The sequence below is a fragment of the Sus scrofa genome, chromosome 7 (assembly GCF_000003025.6).
Source record: "Sus scrofa isolate TJ Tabasco breed Duroc chromosome 7, Sscrofa11.1, whole genome shotgun sequence".
Taxonomy (NCBI): Eukaryota; Metazoa; Chordata; class Mammalia; order Artiodactyla; family Suidae; genus Sus; species Sus scrofa.
Window position 1 is genome coordinate 120941710 of NC_010449.5, and position 21353 is coordinate 120963062.

Here is a 21353-nt window from a genome sequence, read left to right on the forward strand (position 1 = left end):
TTGTCCCAGGCTGAGTGTGATGGTGTCACTCCGTGTGGACGGGGCCGTCCCGTGTCCCCCGGCTGAGCCCTGCGCGGGGGAGGGGACGCCCGGCGGGGAGTCCAGGGCTCTTCCCTGTGGATCCGTTTTATGTTCGTATCCGTTTCATGTGCCGTGTAAGTGATATTTAAAACAAAGGCTAAAAAATCACCGTCTGGCTGTTTCTTCACGTTGCAAAGGGAACATAGGTCCCAGGGCAGGGCCGTTTTCCGTCTGAGCCTTCTTGCGTCGTTGCTGGATGGCCTGGCAGGACTCTCGGAAGCACTGAGTGGTCGCAGAAGTGTCATTTGCAGAGTGGTGGAGCGGTCAGCACTGCCCGACCCTGCTGTTAGCAGTTGTCAGGTGGTCCCGTGGGAGCGCCTGGCCTTTGAAGCAGACCTTCCCAGGCTGGTCCAAGGCCACCTCAGCCCGTCCTTCCTGGGGCAGCCGAGGCACTCGCTCAGCCCCTGCGGCCTCTTGCCTGGCCGTGCAATCTGAGGATTGGCCAGGGCCAACTGGATGAAAGAACCCGAGGGTCACCATGTCCCAGCCCCGTGTCAGGGCCACAGGCTGCCTGACCATCTGGATTAAGTCCTCTTCCGGAGGTGCCTTGAGGCAGTTGCATCTTTGGTGTTGGTTCCCGAAGAGGGCATAGTGGTTAAAGATGTTGGCATTGGAGTTCCTGTTGCGGCTCAGCAGTAATGAACCCAGCTAGTGTCCATGAGGACACGGGTTCAATCCCCAGCCTCGTTCACTGGGTTAAGGATCTGGCATGGCTGTGGCTGTGGCTTCAGCCCGCAGCTGCAGCTCTGATTCGACCCCTAGCCTGGAAACTTCCGTATATTGCAGGTGTGGCACTGAAAAAGAAAAAAGAAAAAAAAAAAGGTCGGCCTTACACCTACCTGGTTCCAAGTCATCATTCTGCCAACTTAAGAGCAATGTGATCTTGGGCAAGTTCCTTAATCTCTGTTCTCTTGTTAATAAATTGGGGAACCACATAAAGTTGTGTCTAAGATATACTTGGTGCAGGGCTTTTCAAGTTCTCACCGTTTCTCGTCACTCCACTCTCTACTAGACCTTATGAACTGCGTTGAAAGGACAGCTCTCTAAGAGGAGATTCTTGGGTGACCAGTGGGAACCAGGCACACGCCGCGGAGGTTTGCCAGCCCGTGGGGCCTCACCGCGTTGGACCTGCCTGGCGGCCGGCGTAGAGCACATCTGGCCGGTTTCCCCCGAAACTAACGTCTAGGAGTGAAAGCCCCGCTGCCGTTCCCCTAGCTTGCAGAGAGTACCAGGAGGGTAGGTTCTGACCTTGAGACCAACCAGCAACACCCATCAAGTGGTCACTGGGTGCCTGATGTTTACCAGCCATGTCCGTGAGGGTGGGAAGGACTGGCTGGGTGCTCGTCCTGGCACGTCCTTTCCCTCGAGAGGCTCGTGCCTGGCTGACTACCAGCTGCCCCTCCTCCATCCGTCCATGACTCTAACCAGGGAGCTCAACCACTTAAGACATCGCATGATTGTATATGGTGTGGGTAAACTGTTCTTCCTAAGACCTGGGTAATCGCCACTGCGTTTTATTTTAAGGCTTTAGGACAGTCATTTTATCCATATAGCCGCATATATTATGTCCTTTGTCCTGAGAATCACGGGACAGCCGTACCTTGCCCCTTTTCCCCCGGGGGCCAGAATTAAATGAGTAAATGAGCTACCAGCGAATGGAAAGGACTTCCGTGACAGGGCGGCCTCACCATAAAAAAGAGCCACGCAGCTCAGCACTGCCTGCGAGACGCCACCGTGCAGGGGATGAAGGTGACGGACGGGGAGCGTTTCTCTAACTTTGTATCCTGGATGAGGAACTGTCCCAAGCCCGGCCTCGTTGGGTACCCCCTTCCCGTGAAAGAGTCGATGCGTGGGCTCTATCTGTGTTCTTCGGGCTTGCACGTGGGGAGTCCAAGGCTCTGCCGTGATCAGAGTTGGAGGGTGGCAGCTCTGGACGTAAGCTCGCGTTATTTAGCGACTCTGATCGCCTATGTTTGCTGATGTGTCGTGATGCTGCCAAGAAGCTGCCATCCCCTGATGTCTCAGGCAGAGACTGTCAGGAGGGTTGGGAAGGCATTCTGGACCAGCCTGGTTGACGATTGTTGTGTGGCTTCAGGGAGCATGGGACCCCCAGAATACCCTCCTCACCAGTCACTCTGCCCGGGCTGACTGTCCTCACCTCGTGCCTGAAGGGGGAGTGGCATTGTGTGCAAACACGCCCTGCATCACTTGCTCCCTCGAGAGCCGAGCGGTGGTTCACCAAATCTCTGCTGACTCACTCCTCCTTGTCAAGCTCTGTGCCAGGCACCGGGGTACAGAATAACTCACACAGACCCCCGGGGACCTCGTAGCTGCGGGGGCAGGCAGATGCTGTCATGCCACGCGGGTGACAGCGGAGGGAACAGTGTGGGCCACGTGGAAGGGTGCAAGGCGCTTTGGGAGCAAGGAACTCACCTGGGCCAGTTGGCCGGGGGACCAAAGGAAGGAGGCCCGGCTTACACGGGGGGCAGCTGAACTGGGGGGCTGGCGAAGCGTTTTAGCAGGAGAGAGCTGGAGGAGTAAGACTTGGTGTCTGTGCCGAGGCATTTTCACTTAAGCCGTGGACACCGAGGAGCCAGTGCAGGGCTGAAGTAGGGGGATGTCAACATCTCCGAAGGGACGGAACGGGGAAGCCGCCAGTTGGGGGGACGCGGAGGGGAGCGCGAGGCGTGGCTGGGGCAGTGGCCGGATCACAAGGACCTTACTGAGGCAGGGTCCGGATTAGTGACTGCTGGTACTTGTGGGATGAGGGAGGGAAAAAAGTCAAGAGTGACGCTCAGGTTTTTATTGAGCTCTGTCTCCCTGATTTTATAAAGACTTGCCACCCAAATGCTGACTCCTTCCCGGCAGGTTTCAGAACACGGCCTCAGCTCACTTGCCCCATCTTGCCAGCTCAGGCTTCCAAACTGGTACACATTTCTCCTTTTTTTGTTTTTCGGCTGGCATCTCAGTTCTTTTTTCTTAACTCCCATTCTGAAATTATTGTAGCAATTTGGGCACTTCAAGGAATGGAAGCCCAGTGTCTATCAGACGCCCCATACACAAATAATCAAGTAAATGAGGTTACTCACCCCGGCTGCCCTACAGGGTGGTGTTCGTGGCAGAGTGGCGGGCATGAAATGTGACTCGTGCAATTCCAGAGCGGCTTATGCCTTCCGTGTTTGGTAGCGGGAGGATGAAGTACAGGATTCTGAAGAATTTTCGGTGAAAGGTAGCCCGGTATCCGTCTCCCACATGCGGTGACCGCGGTGGCCACTGCGCCTGGCCACGCGGCGCCTGGGCGGACGGCAGTGGAACTGGTCGCGTGCTCATTCCCTTTAGCCCTTGCCCCCCACCCCGACCCGTGAGATGGGTGGGACGTGGGGTGTCCCCAGGATCCCGCGTGCCCGGGCTCCCCTCCGGCTCAGGCTAATCCCGTGCCCAAGCCCTAGCCGCCTCGCAGGGCAGGCGCTGCATTCATCACCGTGTGGCACGGTCACGTGGTCTCCTGGCTGCCTCCCTGTAGCTGCCGCTCGTCAGCAGCTGGCGGAGCTGGAGGCTGCAGGCCCCTGTCTGCAGAAAGCCTTTGACTTCAGAATATTGGGGGGGGTGCAAACCCCGCCTCTTTTTTCTGCACTTTGCACCATCTCACTGACTAAATGGTTGTCCTCCGAACCAAAAAGGCTAGCCGACAGTCCAAGGCAATTGTCTCCGACTAGGTCATGTTTGCATTTGAAGAATTCAGGTATGTTCTGGGTTCTCTACATCCGTCTGCCAGTGGGTTTTTGTTCTCGCTGGGTTTTTGCTGTGTAATGACAGCTTAGGCTCTCGCTGGTTCTCACACAAAAAGGCTGCTTTTCTGTGGTGGGCTTTGGCAGGGTCCTGGGGGCCGGAGGTGCAGAGGCGGTGCGGGTCGGTGTTGACTGCAAGCTCGGATGCAGCGTGGATAATTGGTTTGATCGCGTGTAAAGGTGCCGAGGACCCCACCTTGTGCCTCCCTGGCGCTGTGCTGTTGCTGGTGTGGAGTTCGGAATGCGGAATGGGAACTGTGCATCCAGAAGAGTCTCTTGCTATCTTTTGTGTTTCCTCCTTTGTCGAACTCATGGAGCCTACTGCTCTTTTTAAAGAGGCTGCTTGTGGCGGTGCAGGTGAAAAATCCTGCAAGCCTGTCTGCTGAGCGGAGATGCGGTCTTGGCTGTGATTTCCTCATTGTTGCTGGTGATCTCGTGGCTGGGCAGTTTTCTGGGAAGTGCCCTCGTTGTGTTTTGTTCACAGGCTCCTTCTTTGCTCTGGCAAGCTTTTCAGCTGCTGTAATTATCAGTGCTCAAACCAGTCTTTTGTGACTCTTATTCCTTCTCTTTCCTCCATCTCTTCTCCGGGAATCTGCCTCTGGGCGTGAATGTGAGAAGGGATGCTCCTACAGAGACGGTTTCTAAGAAATGGAAATCGAGGAGGTGGGAAGGTTCCCGCTGCTGGTTCTCTCTCCGCACGTCTCCATCTCTCTGGAGCGCGAGGAGGAGAGTGTGTGTGTTCTAACCGCTGACAGCTTCTCCTTTCTCGGATGGAACCCCGTGTGTTTTAGGACAGGGCATGCTGATAGGCAAGGAAGCAGTTGTGGGCGACCCGGCACAGGCCCTTTTCGTTGCCTCTAAATGTTGCCGCAAATACACATTAAACCGATCATAGAATTACCACCGCTCGTTATTTCCGAGAGGAAACTAGAGACCTTTTAGTCAGAATCAAGGGAGTTGATGAGAACCTCACCAGTTTCCACAAGGAAAAGCAGGGCTACACAGAGGTGGTCGCACCCTTTCTATAAACTTGGGGTTTGGGATCCAGGAAGTTATCCTTTGTTTAAGAGCCTGCCTCTGCGTTATTTCTAACGGACGGGGTTTGTGAAAAGGACATTCTTCCCATGTGGCAACATGCTCTGGTGACCTGGGGTGACACAGTGACCAGAACTTTACTCTTCTATGATGGCTCCATTTGATAACTAACAAGAATGTATTTAACACCTGGCGTGTAACAGTAGGTAGATGGGTCCTTAGGGAGTGAGTCGGGAGTCCTGGGTTCTAATCTCAGTTTCAAAATGAGCTTTTCTGATCCTTGGGAGAGTTAGGAAGCGCTTTGTAAAGCCAAGGCCAGGGTATAAGTAGGCGAGGAATCAGGAGCCAGAAGCAGCTTTGCAGGTACGGGCAGGTGGACCAGAGCGGGGCCCGTTCTGGGGCCAGAGGTCAACCGTGGCAGTCAGTGCAGCGGCCCTCCTCCTGGGAGGGCTGGGAGCAGGGGACCGGCCCCGGTCTCGGGCGAGAGTCCGGGAGCTCAGCTTGTAATCCTGGTTCTGCCCTGAACCACCTTTGTGGACGGGGCCAGTCTCTTGATCTTTCTGGGGTTTTTTGTGGGGTTTTTTTTTTTTTTTTGGCTTTTTAGGGCCTCACCTGCTGCATACGGTGGTTCCCAGGCTAGGGGTCTAATGGGAGCTACAGCTGCCGGCCTATACCACAGCCATGGCAATGCCAGATCCGAGCTGCGTCTGCGACCTACACCACAGCTCACGGCAACGCCAGATCCTCAACCCACTGAGCAAGGTCAGGGATCAAAGCCACAACCTCTTGGTTCCTAGTCAGATTCGTTTCCACTGTGCCACAACGGGACCTCCTCTTGATCTTTCTTAGCCTCGATTTTTCTCAGCTGGAAAAAGGGGATAGTTCTTGCCAAGGAAATCTGCAGTGCTGTCGGAATTAAATGAAATAACATCAACTTACTTTATAAATCATAGCTCTCTTCCTATAGGAACATGAAGGGGTGAGAGGACCCTGGGGGCCCTCGGGTTCTCTGCGGACACACCCCTCCACACCCACGCCCAAGCCCTGAGTGCAGAGGGAGCCAGCAGACACCCCTGCCTGACCCTGCTGGTCCCCGAGTCCCCTGAGAGCTTTGGTCTGTCCCGTCTGGTTTCTTTCCTGAGTGTCTGAAGCTGCCTGCGACACTGTAAGGCCCTCGTTGGCAGTTCACTTTCGTGAGGATTTAACAAGCAGGAAGAAGCACGCAGGCTCCCTGGCTGGCTGGGTGCAGGCCTGGTGTGGGGCCGCGGAGCCCGCCGAGTGCCGGGTCCGAGGAGCGTGTCAAAAAGCTGCAGCTGACCTCCTGAGAAATTTGCCAAGTGTCCCCGGGACACCCCAGCTGCTGGGTGCCGGGCAGCCCCGTGGCCTTTCACAAGGAATCTCTGCAGATGACCTCACTCGAGGGTGGGCTGGCGGTTGTAACAAGGTGCTAGGGCCTGGGCCCAGCCAGAGTCGCAGGGGTGCAGGAGCTTGAGGCGCTGGGCCAGCCTTTCCCAGCTGGCGGGGGCGCTGGTGCCTGCCTGGACTGCACGACCGGGCTGTCCCGACACCAGCAGGCTGTTGGAGCTCTGGCTCCGGGGCCAGACACACTTACTGGTGTTTCTGCTTTAAAACAAAACCCAAAACCCTTCCTCAGCAAGAGGTGTGCTGCGCTGAGAGCTGAAGTCAGCATTCACCTGTTTTGCAGAGACCGTCTCCGAGGGAGGCAGCTCGGGGAGCAGCGCCTGGATTATCTTCCGCCTCTAGACCCAGAGCGGTAACTGCCTTCCCTCACCAGCCCCGGAATAAAGACCCTTTATTATACACCTTGTTAAAACGGCTATTTATTTTTTTAATTACTCAGTGAATTTTATTACATTTGTAGGTATACAACGATCATCACAACCCAATTTTATAGCATTTCCATCCCAAACCCCAGCCCATCCCCCCACCCCCCAACCTGTCTCCTTTGGAAACCATACGTTTTTCAAAGTCTGTGAGTCAGTATCTGTTCTGCAAAGAGGTTCATTGTATCCCTTTATTAGATTCCACAGGTAAGTGACAGCATTTGATGCTGGTGTCTCATTGCCTGACTTCACTCAGCAGGATCATTTCTAGGTCCATCCATGTGGCTGCAAATGCCGTGTGTCTTTCTTTTGAATGGCTGCGTAATATTCCACTGTGTGTGTGGACCACGTCTTCTGGATCCCCTCCTCTGTCGATGGGCATTTAGGTTGTTTCCATGTCTTGGCTGTTGTATATAGTGCTGCAGTGAACATCAGAGTCCGTGTGTCTTTGTGAGTCGTGGTTTTCTCTGGATAGATGCCCAGGAGTGGGATTGCTGGATCAAATGGTAGTTCTGTTTTTAGTTTTCTGAGGCATCTCCATACTGTTTTCCACAGTGGTTGCACCAGTTTACATTCCCACCAACAGGGTACTAGGGTTCCTTTCTCTCCACACCCTCCCTAACACTTACTGTTTGTAGGCTTTTTGATGACAGCCGTTCTGGCTGGTGTAATACGGTACCTCATAGTGGTTTTGGTTTGCATTTCTCTAATAATGAGTGATGTTGAACATCTTTTCATGTGTTTTTTGACCATCTGTATGTCTTTGGAGAACTGTCTGTTTAGATCTTCTGCTCATTTTTTGATGGGGTGGTTTGTTTGGTATTGAGCTGCAGAAGGTGTTTATGAATTTTGGAGATTAATCCCTTGGCAGTCAATTCATTTGCAAAGATTTTTCTCCCATTCTGTGGGTTGTCTTTTCGTTTTGTTTAGGATTTCCTTTACTTTGCAGAAACTTTTTAAGTTTAATTAAGTCCCATTTGTTAATTTTTGTTTTTATTGTCATTACTCTAGGAGGTGGATCTGAGAAGGATATTGCCATGGTTTATGTCAGAGGGTGTTTGGCCTATATTTTCCTCTAAGAGTTTTATAGTATCTGGTCTTATATCTAGGTCTTTAATCCATTTGGAGTTTATTTTTGTGTATGGTGTTAGGGAGTGTTCTAATTTCATTCTTTTCCATGTGGCTGTCCAGTTTTCCCAGCACCACTTATTGAAGGGGCTGTCTTTTCTCCATTGGATATTCTTGCCTCCTTTGTCAGATTAGTTAACTGTAGCTGCGTGGGTTTAATTCTGGGCTTTCTATCCGGCTCCACTGAGCTGTATTTCTGTCTTTGTGCCAGTACCATACGGTTTTGATGACTGTAGCTTTGTAGTATGGTCTGAACTCAGGGAGCCTGATTCCTCCAGCTCCATTTTTCTTTCTCGAGATGGACTTTGGCTATTCTGGGTCTTTTGTGCCTCCAAACAAACTTTAAAATATTTTGTTGTAGTTCTGTGGAAAATGTTTTTGGTAATTTGATAGGGATTGCATTGAATTGGTAGATTGCCTTGGGTAATATAGTCATTTTGATAATATTGATTCTTCCAGTCCAAGAGCATGGTATGTCTTTCCTTCTGTGTCATCTTTGATTTCTTTCATCAGCATCTTATAATTTTCAGAGAACAGGTCTTTTGTCTCTTTAAGTAGGTATTTTTCCTAAGTATCTCATTCTTTTTGATGTGATGGTAAATGGGATTGTTTCCCTAATTTCTCTTTCTGATATTTCATTGTTAGTATATAGAAATGCAGTCAATTTCTGTGTATTAATTTTGTATCCTGTGACTTTGCCAGATCCATTGATGAGGACTCTTAAGTGTGATGTTTGGCTTCCTGATGCCTCAGGTGGGAATAGAACCCAGTCAGAAGCTGTCATCCCTCAGAATTCCTGGTACTTATTCTGGTTTCTTTCCAGAAGGAAGGTGGTAAACCCACTCCAAGATTTTAAATCTGCAGTTGGAATGTATCTGTCACATGAAAATGGGAAGTTGCTGCTTTGGGTCTGTTTTGTTTTGTCTTTAAATAAACCCTTATTGTGGAAGGATTGGATTCAGACTCAGGCTGGCTCTTTATTAATTTGAATTTATGGAATGTTGAAATGAGTTAAAACGAATGGCATCGGGGAAGACCTGAAGTTTGCAAACTGGGAGAGCCCACTTGTGTGTCCAGAGCCCCTGCCAGCTTAGCCCCCTCTCACTTCCCAGGCTGCTGCAACCCCTTGAAGAAACAAAATATTTAGGCACAGTGACTTTCACAACGTGGGGGGAAATAAATCTCAGATGAATAGGAGATGGAAACTGGGCTGGGCAGGGAAGAGGGTACAGAAACTAGACCATCGAATACCTACTAGGTACAGACACTGCTAGTTGCTTTGCCCCTGGGAACTTTAACCCCCGTGTAGTTTTATAAATGAAAACAGGTTTAGAGACAGGGGCAACCCCAAAACCTATACCTCTGACTCTCACCCTAATGTTTGTTAAGCGAATGAAGGAAATGAGAACAGAGGCTCAGAGAGGTTAGGTGATTTGCCTGAAGTCACCCAGCAGTTAAGGGGATCAGGTCAGTTTCACGTCAGTCCTTCGTTCTCAGGTACTCTGTGCCTAGAGTTCCATCCTGGGAATTGACCTTGTGTCTTCCACCCAGCATGGCCTTTTTGAGTCTCTCCTCTGGGCCCAGAGCAGGTTGTAGCTCCAGCACTTGGCTTACCTCCCTGACTGCGAGAGAAACAGGGAAGAAAAAAGAAGCAGAGGCACACCCCCGAGGGCAGAGTAGACTGTGCCCCCACCCCAGCTCTCACATCCTGTCTCCCTGCAGTACATACCGGCATGTAATTGTGCAACTGCTGGAGTGGGAGCTCTTTGAGGTCAGGAAGCCTGTCTTTGTAACCTCTGTCACCACCAATTAACATGGTGTTGGCACTAGGAGGGGTCAGTACACGTCTAGCGGGTAAAAGTCCACAGTACTTATGTTGAAGGCATTAGAACGTCTTTAATTGAATGTCGCACTCCCTAATGGTGGGGGCTCAGGTCATGCTGTCTTGGTTCCCCAGGGCCTATTAGAATGCACAGCCATGTGGGACTTTGATGGGCAGTGGGAGAACCTGGTTGGAGAAGGTGGCCAGAGGGTGGAGAGTTGAGGGCCAGGAAGATGGAGCAGGAGAGGGAAGGACAGATGCATTTCACTGACTTGACAGTTTCGCCTGATGTTTGTCTGACTAGCCACAAGCAGAAAGTTATTTTGGGAAACAAATAATTTAGCTGTAGGATAGCCACAGAAATATACTTCAAAATACCAGTCTAGGGAGGTCTCCTGTGGCCGCAGCAGGTTAAGGATCCCATGTTGTTGCTGCTGTGGCGCAGGTTTGATCCCTGGCGTGGGAATGTCCGTGTGCCTCAGGCACAACTGAAAAAACAAACAAAAAATACCAGTCTATCCTGCATTATTAAATAGGTGTTACGATTGTTAATTTTCGTTCAAAGAGAAGCGGTGTCGTGGATCTGGAATCCAGACTCAACTCCAGTTCATACCATGCCAGTTTAAAAAGCTGCTTCCTGGAGTTCCCACTGTGATGCAGTGGCATTGGCAGCATCTCTGGGCGCCAGGACGCAGGCTCGACTCCAGCATTGCCGCAGCTGCAGTGTAGATCGAAAGTGTGGCCTGGATCTGGTTCCTGACCCAGGAACTCCATAAGCTGCGGGGCAGCCAAAAAAAAAAAAAAAAAAACCAGCCGGGTCCTTAAAGAAGTCACTTTCTCTCTCTAGGCCTTCGTTACCTCACTTATGGGAAAAGAGCTACTTGGAGGATAACATTATAGGAAAGAAGTGTGTAAATTGTATAAATTGTAAAACTTGGCTATAAATGTTTTATTTTGTATTTTGGAGTCAATAGTTAACCAGGGAGTTCCTGCCGCGGCACAGCGGGATTGGGGGTGTCTCTGTAGCGCCAGGACAGTGGGTTAAAGGATCCCCCTTGCTGCAGCTGTGGCATGATCACCACTGCGGCGCGGGTCTGGTCCCTGGCCTGGGAACTCCATATGTCTCGGGGCAGCCAAAAATGTAAAAAAAAAAAAAAGTTAGCTGGTTCAGGTGCTGCTTCATCAAACAGTTTGCTTCCATCTCCCATTTCTCTTTGCTGAGCATTTGTGGTCTCTTATGTGGAAAAACAACACAACTGAGCCAAGAGGGAAGACTTGACTTGAACGCGAGGCGTCACCCAGAGGGAGGAGCCCCCGGGTAGGAAACCAGCTTGGGTCTGGGTAACTCTGGCTCGTTTTTTTAGGAGAGTTGCAGAAGAGTCTCCCTCCAAGTTTGTAGGTTCTGCTCCAAAACGGTGCATGTCTTTTTTGGAGGTGGGAGGGCCTCTTTGCTGTTAGGATAACCATTCATCCGACAGACGCTTCCTGAACGTCTGAATATGAGCGGCCGTAGAAAATGCAAACACGTGTCATCCTTGGTCCTGCCCTCAGGGGATTACTGTTCTGAAAGGTGGCACCAGCACCCAGAGCATGGGGGGGACGGGGGGGAAGCAGAGACAAAACCAGCCCAGCGGAACCAGGAGAAGGCGCTGTGGGCTGGAAGGAGGCCGTGGTTTTGCTGTCCTGAAAGTTAGGGAGACTTTCAGGAGGAGGTGTCTCTTGGAGCAGCAGCATAGGGTTTGGGCAGGTGAAGGTGAGGGAAGGCCTGTGGGCAGCAGAGCAGGAGCTGGGGGTGGGGGCAGGGTGCGCTCAGCCGTATTTTGCCTGATAAAACCTGAAGAAAAAGGATTCCTCTCACTGTTTCCAGGTTGTCTTTTCTCGTGGTGGTGACGTCTCTCTGCCCTGAGGCTCACCGCCCCGCAGAGGTACAGTTTCCACCTGTAGGGAATACGTGGTATTCAGCGGGAGCTAGGTTTTGGAGGCTGGGTTGTTGGGTGCAGTCTTGCAGTGCAGGCTTGTTCCTTCGCACAAGTTACTGAAGTCCCTTGTGCTGTGGTTTGCCCGTCCGTAAGATGGGGGTGTTGCCTACCTCCCCGCGTTGCTGTGGTGGTTAAATGAGATGACCTGTATAAAGCATCTGGCAGGGTTCCTGGCCCTTGTAGATACCGGATAAGTGAATTCCTTTAATTTTCCCAAAGCAGCAAAGCATTTAATTCAGACCCTCACCCTGGATTAGACGTTGCGCAGGAGCCAGGAAGGAGACCTGACACACTCTGAGGCTGGGGAGCAACTCTCACCTCGCCGTCTCCTTGAGCTTTCGGGCTCAGAATGCCAGCAGTCAGTGCTTGGAAGATAATCCTGTTTGCTGCTGAAGTGTTGATGACACAGTGAACCAACCGTGATATGACTAGTCAGCTGAGAGCCTGGATCTTGGCTTGGCTGATGCACAGATTCGCGGGTCTGAGAGATTAATTACGTTCCTTGCCGTTGACACACTGGGACTCTGGTGCTTTCTGACTAATTACGATGGCACAGCCGGAGCCCCCTGCCCCAGTGTCAGCGTTTGCCACAGAGCCCTCGTGCGTCATCCACAGCCCACGTTGCCCTGCTCCGGGTCGTGTCTCTCCATCTCCAGAGTGTGACATAAGCAGGAGATGGCTCTGAGCTAAAGGGGGCTGTGCTGGGCAGGTGGGCCGAGGGCGCACTCTTCCCGGGGGTGGGGGCCAGGCTGAATTACGGCTGAGAACTCTGTGGGGGGCCCCGTTCCTTCAAGGAGGAACAGTGGGAGATGGGACGGGGGCATCGGGGTGGTTCTCTTGGGCCTCAGAAGCTGCTGCCGGCCTCCGCCTGGGGCTCCCCCGCAGCGGTGCTCTCCCGGGAGGGCCCTTTGAAACCGGGGCATGGGGGCCCAGGTCGCTGCTAAAACCTACTGGGTCCAGGTAGTCGGGGGTGGAGCCCGGGCAGGTGCGTTTTTTCGGGGCTCCACTGATGACCCGCACCCCAGTTGGAGTCTGTGGGGAGCCCAGAGCCTGGGAATGTGCGGCCCTGGTTCTGATGATACTTTGTTACCTTAGATGTGTCCTTTAACTTCACGGAGGAGTCTGTCCACCTGGAAAATAGAAATATAGTAATCTGTGGACAGAGATGAGATGCAGAGAATGAGGTCAGGGCCAGGCGGGGGCTTGGGAGGGTCGGGAGCCCCGGGTAAGGGAAGGCGCCGAGTTCCGCGGGCGCTGCCGTCGCGGGTGGCATCCGGGCGTGTTGAGTGTGTGGGGCTCGTGCAGATGCAGCACTCGGCCTAGAACTGAGCTCAGGCTGGTCTGTGGTCTGCGCTGGTTTGGTGACTGCACGGCCGCTAGTCTCGTGGCTGCCGGGAGCTTATCCTGCGCCCGGTTCCCTCCGGGGAGGGCCCCTGTGAGAAGAATTGTTTTCACTCCAGTCAGCCCGTTGGGGAATGAGCAGCCTGGCCTCCATCTTCATCAGGATGGGGCCGGGGGAGAGAGAAGCCAGCCTGCCTTTATCTCTGGAGGCCTCTGAAGACACCCCTAGGCCACGGGGGCCCAGGCTGCTGCCAGAAACACCAGGAAAGAGAACCGGGAGCTCCTGGGTGTTGAGAAGCTGTGCACTAAGTCGGGACAGAGCCTCTTAAGAGAGACGGGAGAGGGTAGAGCTGTGTGATGGAGTGCACGCTTGTCGTATCAGGACTCCGGTTTCGAGGAGGGTTCTCAGTGAGGAGAGAGGATGCTTTCACAGTCAGACCAGCCTTGGCACACTTCCAAAGCCAGCGAGTGGAGACCGGGTTTCCACGGCTCTCCTGCTGGCCGGCGGGCAGCGAGGGAGGGAGCCGAGATTTCTGCGGGGAGGAGGAGGCCTCGTGTTTTGCTACCCTAGCTAACATTGTTTGTTTTCCTGGTCTTGGTGGGGGCACTGGTGACCCTCTGATCTCTGTTTTGAACCCAGGGCAGATCAGCCCACCGTGTCTGGCTGAAGACAGGTACAGCCTCAAGGAAAGGTGGGAGGGGCCGCCGGACGCTGGCCTTTGGGGGACAGTCTTTGCCAGTTGTAATGTAACTCTGTCCACTGCCAGTCCGGCTCCTCTTTGTCTCCTGCCGTCGAAGCCCTCTGCGGCCTGACTGTGCGCTCTCTCGCAGCTTGACCCCCAGGATCTTCCCTCTGCCTCAGAAAAGCATCTGGGCACAGACCTGCACGCGCCACTTTGCTTCATCTCCGTCAAGTCCTTCCAGACGCGGCGCTGCGCACTCTTCCTTCGGGAGCCTGTTCTGCTCTCTGCAGCCCAAATAAAAATTTCTCTTTTTCACTGAACATTCCCATGCAGCATTCAAGCTGTATAACACATAATCTGGTATTTAATGCTTCTCCGTTTTATTTTCTCGACTAGATGGAGGGTTACCTGAAGGCAGAAGCAGTATTTGCTGCGTCTTCATTCCATCTGTCACACTTGAGCAGAGCTGGATGTAGCCTGGCTTCTCAGCGCTTTTTTAAAATTTATTTTTATTACTTTTTAAAGACTTCCTGCCATATGCCAGTCACTGTTATAGGCCCTGGAAGGGAAATGGCAGGAAAAAGCCCAGTTGCTGCCTCTTTGGTGTCTGTTCGTTTCTGAGCACGAAGGCATGGTTGGGGCTTGGAGAGGCGCTGACCTGGGGAGCGGGAGCTGCTTGCGCTTGGGCAGGGTTTGCAGGCAGGAGGTCAGCAGGGAGGCCTCGGAGGGCCAGGCGGGAGCTTCTCCAAGCCGCAGGGGCTTTCCGAAGGGTGGGCGCTAGTACAGATGCAACGAAGTTTAAAGAATCTATTAATTTATTTATCTATCTATGTATTGCCGCACCCAGGGCAGGCAGAAGTTCCCGAGCCAGGGACCGAACCTGTGCCACAGCTATAACCAGAGCCACAGCAGTGACAACACCAAATCCTTAACCTGCTGAGCCATGAGGGAACTTCCTTTATATTTATTTTATGTTATGTGACTTGCTTTTTAGGGCCACACCTGTGGCATATGGAGGTACCCAGGCTAGGGGTCAAATTGGAGCTACAGCTGCCGGCCTTTGCCACAGCAATGCAGGATCTGAGCCACGGCCACGACCTACACCACAGCTCACGGCAACACCAGATCCTTAACCTACTGAGTGAGGCCAGGGATCGAACCCACAACCTCGTGGTTACTAGTTGGATTCATTTCCACTGCACCACAACAGGAACTCCCTCTAATATTAATTTTAATGAAAAGTTTCTGATTCTTCAAGATTCAAATACAGGGCGTTCCTGCTGTGGAGCAGTGGGTTAAGGATCTGTCTTGTCTCTATGAAGGCGCCAGTTCGCTCCCCAGCCCGGCACAGTGGGTTAAGGATCCAGCGTTGCTGCAGCCGTGGAGTAGGTCCCAGCTCCAGCTCCAATTCGATCCCTGGCTCAGGAACTTCCCTCTGCCAGGGCCAGGGGCGGGGCAGGCAGCCAAAAAGGAAAAAAAAAAAGACTCAAATACAAACAGGATAACTGTGTGCAAGTGTCCCAGCTGCATTCCAGGCTCGTTTGTTCTCATCTCTGATTTTCACAACAATCCCGTGAGCTAGGCATTGTTACTCCCATTTTATCTAAGGGGCTCCTGAGATTCAGAGAGGGGGGATCACTTTCTCAGAGTCACGCCTCTGCTTGATTGCTGAAGCTGGAAGTTGGAGCTGGGTTTTCCAGCGACAAAGTCAGTGCTTGCTTTGTAAAACGAAGTCTGTCGGGTAGCCTGTTGGTTTGTACAATGTGCTTCACTGGATAAATGAGGAGGTCACATTTACGGAGCTTTGGCTTGTGATGACTGTAGCCTGCTAAGCGCTTTATATGCGTGACCTCGTGGACTGCTGTCCTCGTAAGAATTCTGGGAAATAACTGCCCTTATTGTCCTGTTTCACAGATGAGCAAACCGAGGTTTCACAGCTCGTCTGGCCTCACAGAGCCGGCACTTGAACCCAGGGCCACCTGACTCTGGGACCTGTGCTTTTGACTGCTGTCTTAGTCGTACGAGGGGCCTCATGGGGGAAGAAACTTCCTCGGCCGGTTGTTTGAAAACATTGCACACCCCAGGCCTCAGCAGAAGGACAGCGCATAGGGGCAGGAAGGCTCTGAGAAGTCTCGCAGGAGCCGCTGTGTGTATGTGTGAATTTTGCCCCAGAGTTTCCCATATATGTTTGGTGAAGAAGTTTTTTTTTTTTCTTTTCTGTTTTCTTGACCGCACCCACGGCACATAGAAGTTGCAGGGCCAGGGATCGAATCCGGGCCACAGCTGTGACCTATGCCTAATCCCGAGCTGCAGCTGCAGCAATGCCAGGTCCTTAACCTGCTGAACCACAGTGGAAACTCCACAAAGGAACTTTTATTGCCTAGTACTTTTTAGCTTAAACTCTGGAACACGCTGCTGTCGTGGGAGGAGACAAGGGGGGGAAGAAGAGAAAATTCAGGGCAAGACACATAAAGAGAAGAAGATAATAGAGCCAAAGGTTTGAAGTCTCATTTGGGTGTGAGTTCAGGCTCTTCCTCTTACTGGCTGTTTAATTTGGGATAAATCATTTATTCTTTTTGTGTTTGTTGTGTTTTCGTTTTGTTTTGTTTTGTTTGTCTTTTTAGGACTGCACCTGTGGCCTATGGAAGTTCCCAGGCTAGGGGTCTAATCAGAGCTGCAGCTGCCAGCCTACACCACAGCAACACAGGATCCAAGCTGCATCTGCAACCTACATCACAGCTCATGGCAACGCCAGAACCTTAACCCACTGAGAGAGGCCAGGGGTCGAACCCACATCCTCATGGATCCTAGTAGAGTTTGTTACCACTGAGCCACGGCAGGAACTCCTCCTTTATTCTTTCTGGATATCAGTTGCCTTGTCAATAAAATGGGTTGTTGTGAGGAGGAAAGATGTAATTATATCTGCAAAAAATGCTTCGTAAGCATTAAAAAAAATCAATGTGGTTTTTTTTTTTTGTTTTTTTTTTTCCGGTTGGTCACCAAGTTTATTTCTACCCTGGTACCTACCGTAGCATCAAACAGCTCTTTGAGGGACCAGTAATTGGGTGAATGAAGGAGTGTTGTCGTTTGTGTCTCTTTGTTCAGTAGCTGGCATGTTACATCTGAAACAGTTTTTTTATTTTTTTTGTTTGTTTGTTTTTTGTTTTTTTTATTTTCCCACTGTGCAGCAAGGGGGTCAGGTTATCTTTACATGTATACATTACAATTAGTTTTTCCCCCACCCTTTCTTCTGTTGCAACATGAGTATCTAGACATAGTTCTCAATGCTATTCAGCAGGATCTCCTTGTAAATCTATTCTAAGTTGTGTCTGATAAGCCCAAGCTCCCGATCCCTCCCACTCCCTCCCCCTCCCATCAGGCAACCACAAGTCTCTTCTCCAAGTCCATGATTTTCTTTTCTGAGGAGATGTTCATTTGTGCTGGATATTAGATTCCAGTTATAAGTGATATCATATGGTATTTGTCTTTGTCTTTCTGGCTCATTTCACTCAGTATGAGATTCTCTAGTTCCATCCATGTTACTGCAAATGGCATTATGTCATCCTTTTTTATGGCTGAGTAGTATTCCATCGTGTATATATACCACATCTTCCGAATCCAATCCTCTGTCGATGGACATTTGGATTGTTTCCATGTCCTGGCTATTGTGATAGTGCTGCAGTGAACATGTGGGTGCATGTGTCTCTTTTAAGTAGAGCTTTGTCCGGATAGATGCCCAAGAGTGGGATTGCAGGGTCATATGGAAGTTCTATGTATAGATTTCTAAGGTATCTCCAAACTGTTCTCCATAGTGGCTGTACCAGTTTACATTCCCACCAGCAGTGCAGGAGGGTTCCCTTTTCTCCACAGCCCCTCCAGCACTTGTTATTTGTGGATTTATTAATGAAGGCCATTCTGACTTGTGTGAGGTGGTATCTCATGGTAGTTTTGATTTGCATTTCTCTTATAATCAGCGATGTTGAGCATTTTTTCATGTGTTTGTTGGCCATCTGTATATCTTCTTTGGAGAAAAGTCTTTTCAGGTCTTTTGCCCATTTTTCCATTGATTGATTGGTTTTTTTGCTGTTGAATTGTATAAGTTGCTTATATATTCTAGAGATTAAGCCCTTGTCAGTTGCATCATTTGAAACTAGTTCTCCCATTCTGTAAGTTGTCTTTTTGTTTTCTTTTGGGTTTCCTTTGCTGTGCAAAAGCTTTTCAGTTTGATGAGGTCTCATGGGTTTATTTTTGCTCTAATTTCTATTGCTTTGGGAGACTGACCTGAGAAAATATTCATAATGTTGGTGTCAGAGAGTGTTTTGCCTATGTTCTCTTCTAGGAGTTTGATGGTGTCCTGTCGTATATTTAAGTCTTTCAGCCATTTGGAGTTTATTTTTGTGCATGGTGTGAGGGTGTGTTCTAGTTTCATTGCTTTGCATGCAGCTGTCCAGGTTTCCCAGCAATGCTTGCTGAATAGACTTTCTTTTTCCCATTTTATGTTCTTGCCTCCCTTGTCAAAGATTAATTGACCATAGGTGTCAGGGTTTATTTCCGGATTCTCTATTCTGTTCCATTGGTCTGTCTGTCTGTTTTGATACCAGTACCACACTGTTTTGATGACTGTGGCTTTGTAGTATTTCTTGAAGTCTGGGAGAGTTATGCCTCCTGCTTGGTTTTTGTTTCTCAGGATTGCTTTGGCGGTTCTGGGTCTTTTGTGGTTCCATATAAATGTTTGGATTGTTTGTTCTAGTTCTGTGAAAAATGTCATGGGTAATGTGATAGGGATTGCATTGAATCTGTAGATTGCTTTGGGTAGTATGGCCATTTTCACAATATTGATTTTCCCAATCCAGGAACATGGAATATCTTTCCATTTCTTTACATCTTCTTTGATTTCTTTGATTAAAGTTTTATAGTTCTCGGCATATAGGTCCTTTACCTCCTTGGTCAGGTGTATTCCAAGGTATTTGATTTTGTGAGGTACAATTTTAAAAGGTATCGTGTTTTTGTATTCCTTTTCTAGTGTTTCATTGCTGGTATACAGAAATGCAACTGACTTCTGAATGTTAATCTTATATCCTGCTACTTTGCTGAATTTATTAATCAGTTCAAGTAGTTTTGGGGTTGAGTCCTTAGGGTTTTCTAGGTATAGAATCATGTCATCTGCATACAGTGACAGTTTGATCTCTTCTCTTCCTATATGGATGCCTTTGATTTCTTTTGTTTGTCTAATTGCTGTGGCTAAGACTTCCAAAACGATGTTGAAGAGCAGTGGTGAGAGTGGGCATCCCTGTCTTGTTCCAGATTTGAGTGAGAAGGCTTTCAGTTTTTCCCCATTGAGGATTATATCTGCTGTGGGTTTATCATAAATGGCTTTGATGATATTCAGGAATGTTCCCTCTATACCCACTTTGGCGAGGGTCTTGATCATGAATGGATGTTGAACTTTGTCAAATGCTTTTTCTGCGTCTATTGAGATGATCATATGATTTTTGACTTTTTTTTTGTTAATGTGGTGTATGATGCTGATTGATTTGCGTATGTTGAACCATCCTTGTGAACCTGGGATGAACCCAACCTGGTCATAGTGTGTAATTTTTTTGGTATGTTGTTGGATTCGGTTGGCTAAGATTTTGTTGAGAATTTTTGCATCTATATTCATCAATGATATTGGGCGATAGTTTTCTTTTTTGGTGGTATCTCTGTCTGGTTTTGGAATGAGGGTGATGGTGGCATCATAGAATGTCTTTGGGAGTATTCCTTCTTCTTCAACCTTTTGAAAGAGTTTAAGGAGGATGGGCACCAATTCCTCTTTATATGTTTGATAGAATTCACCTGTGAAGCCATCTGGTCCTGGACTTTTATTTGTAGGGAGTGATTTTATGACCTCTTCAATTTCATTTCTAGTGATCGGTCTGTTCAGTTGGTCTGTTTCTGCTTGATTCAGTTTTGGCAGGCTGTAAGATTCTAGAAAATTGTCCATTTCTTCCAGATTGTCAAACTTGTTGCCATATAGTTGTTCATAGTATTCTCTTATGGTTTTTTGTATTTCTGCTGTATCCGTTGTGATTTCTCCTTTTTCATTTATAATTTTGGTGATTTGGGTTCTTTCTCTCCTCTTTTTAGTGAGTCTGGCCAGGGGTTTGTCAATTTTGTTCACCTTTTCAAAGAACCAGCTCTTGGTTTTATTAATTTTCTCTATTGTTTTTTGAGTCTCTATTTTATTGATTTCTTCTTTGATCTTTATAATTTCCTTCCTTCTGCTGACTTTAGGACTTTTTTGTTCTTCTTTTTCTAATTCATTTAGGTGGAGGGTTAAGTTGTCAATTTGGGATCTTTCTTCTTTTTTGAGAAAGGCCTGGATTGCTATAAATTTCCCTCTGAGCACTGCTTTCACAGCATCCCATAGATTTTGAGAGGTTGTGTCTTCATTATCATTTGTTTCAAGGTAGTTTTTAATTTCCTTCTTGATTTCCTCATTGACCCATTGCTTTTTTAGTAGCATGTTGTTTAGTCTCCATGTAGTAGGTTTTTTCTCTTTGCTTTTCCCATGGTTGATTTCTAATTTCATGGCATTGTGGTCAGAGAAGATACTTGAGATAATTTCTACGCTCCTAAATTTATTGAGATTCGCTTTGTGTCCCAATATGTGGTCGATTCTCGAGAATGTTCCATGAGCATTTGAGAAGAATGTGTATTCTGATTTTTTTGGATGTAGTGTCCTGAAGATATCAATTAAGTCTAACTTTTCTATTGTTTCCTTTAGGATCTCTGTTGCTTTATTGGTTTTCTGTCTAGAGGATCTGTCCATTGATGTGAGGGGGGTATTTAGGTCTCCTACTGTGATTGTATTCTCATCAATATCTCCCTTTATGTCTGTTAATATTTGTTGTATGTATCTGGGTGCTCCTATGTTTGGGGCATATATGTTGATGATAGTAACATCCTCTCCTTGGATGGATCCCTTAATCATTAAATAGTGTCCTTCTTTGTCTTTCTTTGTGTCTTTTGTTTTAAAGTCTATTTTGTCTGATATGAGCGTTGCGACTCCTGCTTTTCTGTCATGTCTATTGGCGTGAAATATTTTTCCCCACCCTTTCACTTTCAATCTATATGTATCTTTTGTCCTAAGGTGAGTTTCTTGTAGGCAGCATATTGAAGGTTTTTGCCTTTTTATCCACTCAGCCACTCTTTGTCTTTTGATTGGGGCATTCAGTCCATTGACATTTAAGGTGACAATTGATAGATGATTATTTATTGCCATTTGAACCTCGTGTTCTAGTTGATTCTATGGTTCTCCATTCTTCCTTTCTTTTTTTTTTTTTTTTTTTTTTTTGGTTGGATGGTCTCCTGTTATTATCTGCTTGAGTGTATTTTTTTTTTTTCATTTTTTGCAAATGCAATATTTGGTTTTGGCTTGTGGTTGCCCTGTCTTTTAAGTATGCTAACCCCTTCCCATAATTGTGTGTTTTAGCCTGATGGTCCTGTAAGTTCAAACACTTCATTACTATATTAAAATTAAGAAGAGAGACATACAAACAAACAAAAAGGGTTATTTACTTCCTAACATCCCTTGCCCACATTTTATGGTTTTGATGACTCTTTTTTATTTTTTTCTTTTTAATTTTATTTTGTTTGAAGCATGTTCATGA

At 48.8% G+C, this 21353-nt stretch overlaps 1 protein-coding gene across 4 annotated transcripts in view; it reads left to right on the forward strand.

The window, feature by feature from the left end:
• The window catches only part of EVL (Enah/Vasp-like), a 144743-nt gene that overhangs the window by 29896 nt on the left and 93494 nt on the right, over positions 1-21353 (forward strand). Inside the window, exon 1 of one of the 4 annotated variants that reach the window (XR_002345580.1) lies at positions 3657-3823. The exons of 1 other annotated variant lie outside the window; for it this stretch is intronic. Coding sequence is in view for 2 of the 3 variants with exons in the window: in XM_021098188.1 (XP_020953847.1) it covers positions 3801-3823 (23 nt within the window). In the remaining variant the exon portion in view is untranslated. Of the gene's footprint in view, positions 1-3656; positions 3824-21353 lie in introns of those variants that run through there. 2 more of the 4 variants (XM_021098188.1, XM_021098187.1) reach the window with 2 other exon arrangements.